Source organism: Pygocentrus nattereri, chromosome 28, assembly GCF_015220715.1.
Source record: "Pygocentrus nattereri isolate fPygNat1 chromosome 28, fPygNat1.pri, whole genome shotgun sequence".
Taxonomy (NCBI): domain Eukaryota; kingdom Metazoa; phylum Chordata; class Actinopteri; order Characiformes; family Serrasalmidae; genus Pygocentrus; species Pygocentrus nattereri.
This window is the reverse complement of record NC_051238.1, coordinates 11,839,432-11,851,627: the sequence shown is the minus strand read 5'-3', so window position 1 is coordinate 11,851,627 and position 12,196 is coordinate 11,839,432. Positions and strand designations below refer to the sequence as shown.

Here is a 12,196-nt window from a genome sequence, read left to right as displayed (position 1 = left end):
ACATCCAACCATTATGTATTACACCTGGTCCAGGTAATCAAGGCCTTCAGGGGCTTCTGACTATATAAGCTAAGTGACTCTCCACGGTGGTAGATCTCCAGGACCAGGACTCAATGCCCCAGGTGTGCACCCTTTGTAAAGGCTCCTTGTCATATGGATTTGATCCTTGAAGTTCACTGTAAAACATAGATTTAAGGAAATCTCATTGTGTTAAATATTGCAATATAAGGCATTATTATATGTTGCTGAATGAAACAAGATTTGCTTGCTTTGTGTTTTTATTGACGTACTATCTGTCTATTTTTATTTGTCTACTAATATTCAAGGCTTATTACTGGGCCAAGAAGACTGGGCCAACAATATTTCAAGGGGCACCACTTTGGGGATTATAGCATTGTCAACTGTAACGTTTGTTTGCTGTGGCTGCGCTAAAGGCAATGTACAACATGGAAACATGGACTAATATTTAAACTCTGTGTATTTAAACACAGCAATAAATGATTTGCAGTCCAGATAAGCTTTTTTTAGAATGGGTTATTTTCATTCAGTGTAGTTATTTAGAAAAGGTGATTTAATAACTTAATTTTACATGGTAAAGTCTGTGTAGAGTCATATCCAATCCTGATGGTAAGAAATTTACATGACTGATCAAAGCACTAACTGCCTACTGTTTTTTCCCCCTAGTTTTGATGTGGATAATGGCACGTCATCGGGACGCAGTCCGCTGGACCCAATGGCCAGTCCAGGCTCGGGCCTCATCCTGCAGGCCAACTTCGTCCACAGCCAGCGGAGGGAGTCCTTTCTGTACCGGTCAGACAGTGACTATGACCTCTCACCAAAGTCTATGTCCAGGAACTCCTCCATCGCCAGCGACATGTGAGTTTGACCCTTTTTCAACCCATTTGACTCATTTTGGAGAAATGCTACCAAATCCTTTGCCAAAACTGAAACTAAGATTCAGGACAGACAGATCATAAAGAAAAAACATTATATAACACATAATTACTGATGTCCTTGACCACAGAGAGCAGATGGTCATCCAAGGCAGTGAATTCCATTACTTTATAGCAGTAGCACTGGATTATACATAGCAATTCATGGATATTTATGTTTGCTGATGTTGACCAGTATCATTAGCTGTCTAACTTAGCCTGTTTTCTATCACTCTGTAGACATGGAGATGACATGATTGTTACCCCTTTTGCACAGGTGAGCCAATTCTGTAGTTATTTTGTCAAGTGCTGTCAAGCAACTCTCTTTGCTCCTTTTTTGGCATTCATTGTCTGGACTTATCTTGGGTCTGTATTTAGCTCAGAAAAGTCTGCTGGCTGAATGGGCATTGTCATTCTCTGTTGAACCCATTCAAACTTTTCAAAAGACTGATGACTGACTTTAGGTTTTTTTTTTGTTTGTTTATTTTACATAAGAACATGAATTCTGAGTATGTGTGCTCATACCATAGCCATCTTTTAGCTATACAGAACTATTTATAGCATTTGGCTGACGTCTAGTCCCTCTCCCCAGGTCCTGGCGAGCTTAAGAACTGTACGGAATAATTTTTCAGCACTGACAAATGTACAACAAGAAAGATCATCCAACAAGTAAGTTAATCAATTCATTGATTATACTGTAATCTTGCAGTAACAGGACATTCTGTGTTTGTTCTGCCAAGAGAAGCCCATCATATGATTCCACTTGATCTTTTGATAATTACTCAATAAATAGAAGGGATGTGTGAAATGTTTATGATAAATGTGCTGCTCCACAGCCAGTTTCTCATTGTTGGCTGTCTCAGTTGCTGGTTTTCCTTTGTTGTAACACTGTTTCCAAGTAAACCTAATTGTGTTTATGCATTCATGATGTCCGCTTTAACTGTGTTTGAGCCAGGCCGGCATTCCGAGTTCCGAGTATCAGCAACAGATTAAATTTTTTCTGGATGTGGTACAAAATCAAGTGCAATGCATGTTTTTTTTCCATGGTGTATGCACTCTCTTCTGCTGAAAATATTTTAATTCTTGTCATTCTTTTTATCAGGAGATCACCCATGTGTAACCCTCCACCCATCACAAAGACCTCTTACACAGGTGCAGTATCTTTGTTTATTGTTCTGAAATGCTATCATATTTCCTTTGTGTGTGTGTGTGTGTGTGTGTGTGTGTGTGTGTGTTTGCATATGTCTTTGTGTGTCTGTGTGAGTGGGTAGGAGAAGGAGCCTGTGTGTGTAACATAGTGGTTAAAGACTATATTGTTAAGAAAATAGTCTTGTCCCTTTGTTGTTTCCGGGCCAGATGTATGGTTTCCAAAGGAGGATGAGTGCTGGATTTACTCACTGTAAATATAGGATGGCCGCCCAGGGCTTATCCTTGCAGTCTCTGCAAATACTAGCCAAAAAAAACACCTGCATGCTCATAATTGTGGCTTGCTGCCATTAGCTTTTGTTTACTTTCAAGCACTCTTCCCTCAGATACACTGCAGGTATATTTTCTCAGTCCTGCTGCAGGAATGCACTTATCCCAGTAATACTGTAGGAATTCTCTTCTCTCAATAAAACTGTGAAAAATCTTTCTCTCAGTTACACTACAAAAATATCCTTTTCTCAGCATATATGTCTCAGCATATCTGCTGTCCCAGTTAAATTACAGGAATATTCTTTCCTCAGTCACAGGAATATTATTTTCCCTAGAAATAATTTTCTCTCAGTCCCACTGCAGAAATGCTCTTCTCTCAATCCCACTGCAGAAATGCTGTTCTCTCAATCCCACTGCAGAAATGCTGTTCTCTCAGTCCCACTGCAGAAATGCTCTTCTCTCACTCCCACTGCAGAAATGCTCTTCTCTCAATCCCACTGCAGAAATACTCTTCTCTCACTCCCACTGCAGAAATGCTCTTCTCTCACTCCCACTGCAGAAATGCTCTTCTCTCACTCCCACTGCAGAAATGCTCTTCTCTCACTCCCACTGCAGAAATGCTCTTCTCTCAGTCCCATTGCAGAAATGCTCTTCTCTCAATCCCACTGCAGAAATGCTCTTCTCTCAATCCCACTGCAGAAATGCTCTTCTCTCAATCCCACTGCAGAAATGCTCTTCTCTCAATCCCACTGCAGAAATGCTCTTCTCTCAGTCCCACTGCAGAAATGCTCTTCTCTCAGTCCCACTGCAGAAATACTCTTCTCTCAGTCCCACTGCAGAAATGCTCTTCTCTCAATCCCACTGCAGAAATGCTGTTCTCTCAGTCCCACTGCAGAAATGCTCTTCTCTCAATCCCACTGCAGAAATGCTCTTCTCTCACTCCCACTGCAGAAATGCTCTTCTCTCAGTCCCACTGCAGAAATGCTCTTCTCTCACTCCCACTGCAGAAATGCTCTTCTCTCAGTCCCACTGCAGAAATGCTCTTCTCTCAATCCCACTGCAGAAATGCTCTTCTCTCAATCCCACTGCAGAAATGCTGTTCTCTCAGTCCCACTGCAGAAATGCTCTTCTCTCAATCCCACTGCAGAAATGCTGTTCTCTCAGTCCCACTGCAGAAATGCTCTTCTCTCACTCCCACTGCAGAAATGCTGTTCTCTCAGTCCCACTGCAGAAATGCTCTTCTCTCAATCCCACTGCAGAAATGCTCTTCTCTCAGTCCCACTGCAGAAATGCTCTTCTCTCAGTCCCACTGCAGAAATGCTGTTCTCTCAGTCCCACTGCAGAAATGCTCTTCTCTCACTCCCACTGCAGAAATGCTCTTCTCTCACTCCCACTGCAGAAATGCTCTTCTCTCACTCCCACTGCAGAAATGCTCTTCTCTCACTCCCACTGCAGAAATGCTCTTCACTCTGTCCCACTGCAGAAATGCTCTTCTCTCACTCCCACTGCAGAAATACTCTTCTCTCAGTCCCACTGCAGAAATGCTCTTCTCTCAATCCCACTGCAGAAATGCTGTTCTCTCAGTCCCACTGCAGAAATGCTCTTCTCTCAATCCCACTGCAGAAATGCTCTTCTCTCACTCCCACTGCAGAAATGCTCTTCTCTCAGTCCCACTGCAGAAATGCTCTTCTCTCACTCCCACTGCAGAAATGCTCTTCTCTCAGTCCCACTGCAGAAATGCTCTTCTCTCAATCCCACTGCAGAAATGCTCTTCTCTCAATCCCACTGCAGAAATGCTCTTCTCTCAGTCCCACTGCAGAAATGCTCTTCTCTCAATCCCACTGCAGAAATGCTGTTCTCTCAGTCCCACTGCAGAAATGCTCTTCTCTCACTCCCACTGCAGAAATGCTCTTCTCTCAGTCCCACTGCAGAAATGCTCTTCTCTCAATCCCACTGCAGAAATGCTCTTCTCTCAGTCCCACTGCAGAAATGCTGTTCTCTCAGTCCCACTGCAGAAATGCTGTTCTCTCAGTCCCACTGCAGAAATGCTCTTCTCTCACTCCCACTGCAGAAATGCTCTTCTCTCACTCCCACTGCAGAAATGCTCTTCTCTCACTCCCACTGCAGAAATGCTCTTCTCTCACTCCCACTGCAGAAATGCTCTTTTCTCAGTCCCACTGCAGAAATGCTCTTCACTCTGTCCCACTGCAGGAACTCTTTCAGCCCTACTGCAGATATACTCTTCTCTCAGTTAAGCTTTAGAAATACTTTTCTCTTAGTAACAGTATAGGAATGTTCTTTTCAGTCAGACTGCAGCAATAATCTTCTCATAGCGGCACTGTAGGAATACTCTTCTCAAGGTTACACTACAGCAGAGGTTCTCAAAGCTTTTACAGTCCAGTACTTCCTTGGACTTCCTGCTGTGTACCTCCTCTCTGTCACACACACATACGCCCATATATACTGGGGTGGTACCCTCAAAAGTATGGCATTTAAGGTACACAATTGAGCCTTAAGACCATTACTAAATCTTTGAGGGTATATTTACATTGTTTGTAGCTTGGAGAGCAAAAGTGTGCTTATATAGTACTTGACAGTGTACAACAGAACATGTTTATTAATGTTTACCTTAACAAATAATATATAGTACATAAATAATGTTGGGGATGTTTCTGTACTACTGGGTCAGTCTGAGGTTCCAGTCTGTTCCAGTTCTGGGTGGTACAGGACTGAATTTTCTTCATTTGTTAGCATAAAGACTGCAGAACCAATAGTAGGGCACATACGCATGTGAGAGAGTCTGCAGCTATAAAATAATAAGAAATATATAATATATATATAATATAATATATAAATAATAATAAGAAACGAAATATTCATTAATCCAAGCCACAGATAGCATATAACACAGTAACATCATCTGTTCAGAATTGAACTGCACTACAAACATGCAAACAAAATACTAACGGCTAAGCTCTGATCGTAGCAGCTACAAATGAATAACCACTAAATAAATCACTAAAACTGATTGAAATTGCATCTATGAAAGTGAAACTAACTTAAATACGCAACCAACAAACATCATACAGGCCTCAACGACAGTTAAAAATAGTCACATCAGCTACGCTCGCGACAGCGCATGATAAAGTGAATGAACTCTACTGTCGCTGGTTTCTCCTGAACGTGCAGGGCTCAGAAGGTGCTTGAAAGAAACTCTTTTAGCTCTAATGGAAACCTTTTATGACAAAAGAGTAAAAGAGCTTGAGTTTGTTACATGCTAGAAGCTGTTTGTGTCGCCTGTATCAGGGAAGTAACTGTGTAATTGTGCAACTGGTTGATTAAATGTAATTAAATGAAGATTAATGTAGGGGTTTTTGACGTACCCCAAACATCATTCGACAAACCCCTGGGGGTGCACATACCACAGTTTGGGAGCCAATCCCCTACAGGAATACTTTTCATTCTGTCCCACTACAGGCATGCTCTACAATCAGTCTTAATGTAGCAGTATCCTTCCCTCAGTCACACAGCAGGAAGACTCATCGGTGCTTACAGCTCAGTCTTGCTACCCAATTTGCTACTTGATGGTGAACCAAAGTGAACACATAACACTCCACCAAAAACATGCACTTTTCCAGTATTAGAGGACTCTGAAATGCCAGCTGTAAAAGGAACATGGAGATACAGCAGCTTTTTCATACTCTGACTTTGGGTGGAATCCATTTAAATATGAGTTGTTGGTCAGTATACAGTACTAGATTACATGCAGATTCCAGAAATGTATGTACTCTGACAGTATATACAAGCGGAGGCAAGAATTCCAAGTCTCTGCACCTCATACGCTCATGTTCTGTCCACCAGACTGAACAGAAATCTGCAGACTGACCTGCACAGACTCAGTCTGATCTGTGAGTTATGGCTATAATAAGCTGAGAATGCATAGAGAACTATCTAACAGTACCTGCCAATAATCTTTTAGATCATCACATGTGTTTGGCTAGAAAACAGCTGTAAAATTCCCTCTGAGACGAGAGGACAGATGCTATGATAAGGAATGACAGTCCAGTGACTGTTTTCATCGATTTGTGATATGTCTGTCATTATATTGATTACCTTCTGTTCTTCATTCTGTTTATAGTACATTCAAAAATATAGTCTGGAAATCAGCTGTAATGTAGACGTATATGTATCATGTGTATCACCTCGAAAGAAGAAAACTGATGTAGGATCAACTTTCTCTACATATGTAACTCCATGATTAGGTCAGGGTTGTCAAACTCCAGGGCAGGAGAGACAGTAGTCTGAGCTAAAGTATTTAATGCATCTCCTTTAGAACACCTGTTTCAGCTCATGAAGGTGCTCATAATTAGATGGATGGATGGATGGATGGATGGATGGATGGATGGATGGATGGATAGATAGATAGATAGATAGATAGATAGATAGATAGATAGATAGATAGATAGATAGATAGATAGATAGATTGATTGATTGATTGATTCAACTTTATTGTCATTACTCAGTACAAGTACATGGCAACGAAATGCAGTTAGCATCTACCAGAAGTGCAAATAGTAGCAATAGTGCAAAAAGAGACTGTGCAAGTGTGCAATAAATAGACATAGTGCAACATTACAGTATATAGAATAAATTACTATTATAGATATGCAAAAATAGATTATAGGTGTGTAGATATATACATGAACATGTTGGAGATGTACACTGTATTGAATAACTGTTGCGATGTGTTATTTACATGGCAGTAGAATGTAAAATTTGTGGAATGGTAATAGTGATGAATAAAACAACAGCTCTGATTGGTGAGTGTAGTATGAAAGGCAGTGTTCATAGTCCACTGTGTGCAGTATGAGTGGTAGTGTTATCAGTGAGGTGTGGAGTTCAGCAGAGTGATTGTGGAGGGAAAGAAGCTGGACCTGAGCCGACTGGTTCTGGCCCGGATGCTCTTGTATCTCCTCCCTAATTAGCTCTAAACTTAATTAGCCATACAGTACACTCATAAGACTGGAGAATCTCTTTATTAGAATAAGAAGCGAAAAAAGTTGTGCATAGATTAGAACTTTCCTACAGTTTGATACCCAGTTTACACCTGGTCACTAGGTGAGACTAGAATCTGGATTGTATCATGATAAGATTGAAGCCACATACGTTTACACTTGATAGTCAGATGGGTCTCCAGTTAGCTGGACTAAATTCTAAAATGCTGTGTGGGACAGAATATGCAAATCCTCTCATTACACGCCAACCAATTACCAATTTTTTATCCATTCAGCCTCTTCATCTACAATTTCTTTTGCACAGTAGTATCTGTCCATATTGCTATTAAGCATTCATTTCATCTGGTTCCCAACCATGTGCGTCCTCCATGATTATCTTCAGTGATATACAGCATGGGGATTGCATGTGTCATGGAGAGACTGATGAGTTCAGATGTGTCTCAGACCACCTCCTGAAGTGGTTTTAGCAGATTGTGTTTGAAATGTTTCTGAAGAGTGTTTGTACTTGCATTTTTATGTGGCTTGGCCTTATCCAGATATAAGCCTGCTACTCAAATCGCATGAAGTGACCAGATGTAAATGGGGTCAAAGTCACTGAATAGCTTTAGTGAGACTATTCTACTTTTTTATTATTATTTCAAAATGCCAGCTGCCAGTGACCAACAGAAGTTGTCGAAAGAAATTACATTAAGATTTGAAAAAAATATTTTTTCCTTCTGTCTCTTTTCATCACTGTCCAAAGAAAAAGAAAAACAGTGACTTTACAGGAGAAGGCAAAAACACTCTTGCCTTTCAATGTAAGTTCATGTAATGAGGTCATATTCCATGTGATTTCCAAGCATTTCTATCGGTCCATTCATCATGAAATTTTCACACAATGCTAAGGACAGCTGGTGTGTTGAAATGATGTAGAAAAATAAAAATGGACAAAAAATGGAGACACATGATTTTCTTTGGACAGCGACTCTATACAGTTACTATTTCATATATATGAGGTTGTGTTGAAGCAGCGACAGTATATCACATCATATTCTAAGGAAGTGTAGTGCTGACAGCAGGGTAATGGTAATGTTTTGGCGAGCGCCTTCCAGCTGGCACCTGATCTTGCCTAGGGTGATCCAGTCCGGGATTTCCCAGCAGCCCTGCTGTCTGTGGAGCCAGTGGCCTCGCTTGGGCTGGTGTCTGATGTCGCGCTAAGCATGAGAAGAATGCCATTGACGTCAGTGCAGTCCCTTTCAGAGAGTGGCACCCCGTCCTTTCGTAGCCGAGAGAGAGAGAAAGAAAGAACGAGACAAAGAGAGAGAGAGGAAGGAAGGAGGGAAGAAAGTGACGGGCAGAGTGACAGGGATAATGTGTGCTTTGTTAGATGAGTGTGTATGTGGCGCATGTGCCTGATATCTCAGGTTAGTGACTTGTGTTTAGTGAGCAAGTGCACTGTTGCTCAGGAGCTAAACACTAAACGAAACACAAACATTCTACCAGGCTTTCACTGTAAGCGTAAAGAGAGACATATATATATATATATAATTTCTGATGAAAAGCAATGTAATTAGAAGCACGTCAGCAGTTCCCAGTAGAATAATCTAATAGCAATATATTTAAAAGTTTTCTTTTTTCATACTTTTATTTACAGTTCTTGCCAGTTTAATCAGGTTTTAGTAATATAGATGTATGTTTCTTTTTTGCGGATCCTTCTTGATGCACAATAGAGTGTGTCTGTCTTCATTGGGCTTGTTGTATTGGGTGCGTTCGAGGTGCATCTGAAGAGCTGAATTGTGTGTCAGATCTCTCCATGCATGAAGTGCACACGTCTGTGTCAGTCATCCTCCTCTAAGCACAATTAATCCAGCCCAGGACATGAGCTCATAGAGATGAACTGGACTGAATCATTTTTATGCAGCATCATGCTCAAATCATTTTTAATTACTGCTTTTTTTTTTGGCTGGTTGTTATAGTATCACATCACTTTTCATGAAGTGAGGCCAGATTTGAATGTGTGAACTTGCTTTGAGACAGACATGGGGAGAAGAGCCTAAACCTGCACTGAAGTAATAGTATTGTCTCTTGAAATCACTGATTAAGCATATTGAAATGACTAATTACATAACTTCCAGATAAACAGAATGCATTACATTAATTACTGTCAACAGTAAGTAAACCAAAAGACAAGTATACACTGTGGTTAAAAATGACTTTATTCATAACTATACTGCAACTTATACAAGGTAGATTTAAATTTTACAAATTCAGACTTTTCTCTCATCTTAATTTTTATAATATGATATTTTATTCAATGTTTAGGAGTTCTTTGAACAAAAGTTATTAAATGATATATAATATACTGTGATTATGTATGAACATTATAGCTTTTGTGAAGTTATCTGCCTTGAGATTATATCTCCATATCAACATATCTCCAGTATGATCAATTCTGAAACATCATTTTACAACTTAGTTCTGAATGTTATTCAGCCTTTTCATTATATGCTTATTATTTGAAACCTGAAATGTTGCCCAGGGTTTGCATATTGGAATCGTTTTATATACTTGTGATCCCAAATTTTTGAATGATAGTGTGTATTTCATTCATGTGTAAATTATTTGTAGATTCGAATTAAGTACATTCAATACAATATTTTTGCAGTATAACAAAAAAACTACTGGAGTAGAAGTCAAAGGTAAAGTAAAAAAAACAAAAAACTCTGAATAACTTGCTGAAGAGCTGCGGTGCAATGTCTTACATCCATCCATCATCTTTCAGCATAGGAACTCACAAGTGAGAGATGTGAGCAACAGCAAAGCAGCCCAGACACTGAAACAACAGAACAGACTAATATCAAACACAAAATATGACAAAAATGGAGCTAAGAAAAGGCTGTATTGCTTATGTAAGCAGTGTATGTGCATATATTATCATGTGGGAGGACACAGAGAGGTAAAAATCCTTCAAAATACATAGTACGTACAAGTGAGTTCATGGAACCTCGTTCCTGCCCACCTCTGGCCTTAGAACCATAGACAGCGCTATATTCCCCGAGTGCTCCTGATCCGGGTGCTGTGAGATTCCAGGCCGTGCTTTGGCTGCAGCCTGCTATCTCCTTTTCCACGGCGCAGCGCTGGCAGCCTTCAGGCTTCTGTTTCAGGGGGAAGCTCGGCTCACGTTCAGCCAGCAACGCGCCACTGCCGCCCCCCGCGCACGCTGGGCATCCGGAGAGAGCGCACACTCACACAGCTGACAGCCCTTGTCCTCTGTTGCGTGTTTTCGTGGGTCTCTTTATCCCTCAGTACTGCCGGCTGCTGGAGCACTAGACAGAGGAGAGCCCAGTCATCTGTTGGCGTCAGCCCTCCATATGCCGTGTGTACGTGCGCGTATGTGTGTCGACCGCTTCAACATCATGCCTGTAGCTGTTGTTTTGGTCCAGATGTGAAGCTGGGAGTCCTCCTCCACGCGGGCCTCTGGATGTAAAACTGGGCAGAGATGGGCCTGCCCACAGCACCACCGCTGCTTCCCCTGCTCCAGCACTGGACCTATCTCTCTGCGCTTAACAGCACGCTGGACCTTAGATCACTGGATAAGTCGCTGGGAGACGGTCGTTTTATGTGTGCGTGTGAGTGAGTGCGTGTGTGCGAGTGTGTGTGCCCCTCTCGCCCTGCGTATCTGTGTGTGGCCCCTTTGTGTGTTTTGTTTAGGGATATACTGTTCTGCTCTCCTCACACGACCCGTGGCTTTGCTTTACCATACTGGGATTACCACTCACTGGCCCTCAGTCTGAAACTTGTTCAAGATTTCCCTGAGAGATTTTTCGGCTCACATTCAGAGCCCACTGACGTTCACCGTGGAGGGTCTCAGCACAGCATGAAGAACCACCCATGCGTCCAGTCGGGACACCCCAACATGGCGGTCTACGGCAGTTTGGGACCTCTGCTGGGGACCTCAGCTAGTCCACTGAAGCGCCTTAAAGCTGACCCCTCACTGCCCTCTCTCCCTGCAGAGGAGGCCTACCAGAAGCTGGCCACTGAGACGCTGGAGGAGCTGGACTGGTGTTTGGACCAGCTGGAGACCCTGCAGACCAGACACTCGGTCAGCGAGATGGCCTCCAACAAGGTAAGAGTAGTGACAGACTACTTACTTTCTTGTTCTTGGTTGACTGTAGTTGTGGAAGTCACAGGATATGTGATCCAGATACCACAGAATGGTTCTTCTGAGGTTTATTAGCATCTACCTTACTTAAACAAACACCCATAGGGATCTCAAGGTAGATATTAATAAAGCGCAGGGCAACCACTATTTTGAGGGTTATTATGCAGTTATGCAGGTTTCGTTAAGTTCATTAAGATCTACCTTGAGGTCCCGATTAGTGTTTATGGGCCTTGTGTTTGTCTCTTAGGGTGGTTTGTTGTTAAAGGTGATGTTTGAGTAGTCTTTTCTGAATAGGTCCCCACTTTTCACTGTCCCACAGACCTCATTGTTTAATGCTCATGAGAATGGATTATTAGACAGGAATTTCATCACATCTGACATACTGCATCTACTGACCTGTACCTGTGTCCGTGACCTTGCTTATGCATTGTGCCTGTCACACTTTCCATACAGAACCATGCATCACATATCATCAGTAACCTTATTTCTATACCAGCAATCAGTTATTAGAACTTTTCTTTGGGGGCCTTATGCCTGGGCGCCATGTTTGTGTCATGATACACGAAGATGCTCTTGTTCCTAAGAGCTGGTCGTTCTTTGAGTGTTTGCAATAGCAGCAGTGAAAACCGTCGCCCTGCTCCACACTGAGCATGCTCACACTCTTCTTCAAGGCCCTGGCACACATGCAGCAT

At 41.9% G+C, this 12,196-nt stretch overlaps 1 protein-coding gene across 5 annotated transcripts in view; it reads left to right on the top strand.

The window, feature by feature from the left end:
* pde4d (phosphodiesterase 4D, cAMP-specific) overlaps window positions 1-12,196 on the top strand; it is a 171,485-nt gene that overhangs the window by 142,152 nt on the left and 17,137 nt on the right. For all 5 annotated transcript variants that reach the window (XM_017723368.2, XM_017723369.2, XM_017723370.2 and 2 more), the window contains 5 exons: window positions 685-876; window positions 1,173-1,209; window positions 1,525-1,601; window positions 2,035-2,084; window positions 11,356-11,468. In XM_017723368.2, coding sequence (XP_017578857.2) covers window positions 685-876; window positions 1,173-1,209; window positions 1,525-1,601; window positions 2,035-2,084; window positions 11,356-11,468 — 469 coding nt within the window. The remainder of the gene's footprint in view (window positions 1-684; window positions 877-1,172; window positions 1,210-1,524; window positions 1,602-2,034; window positions 2,085-11,355; window positions 11,469-12,196) is intronic.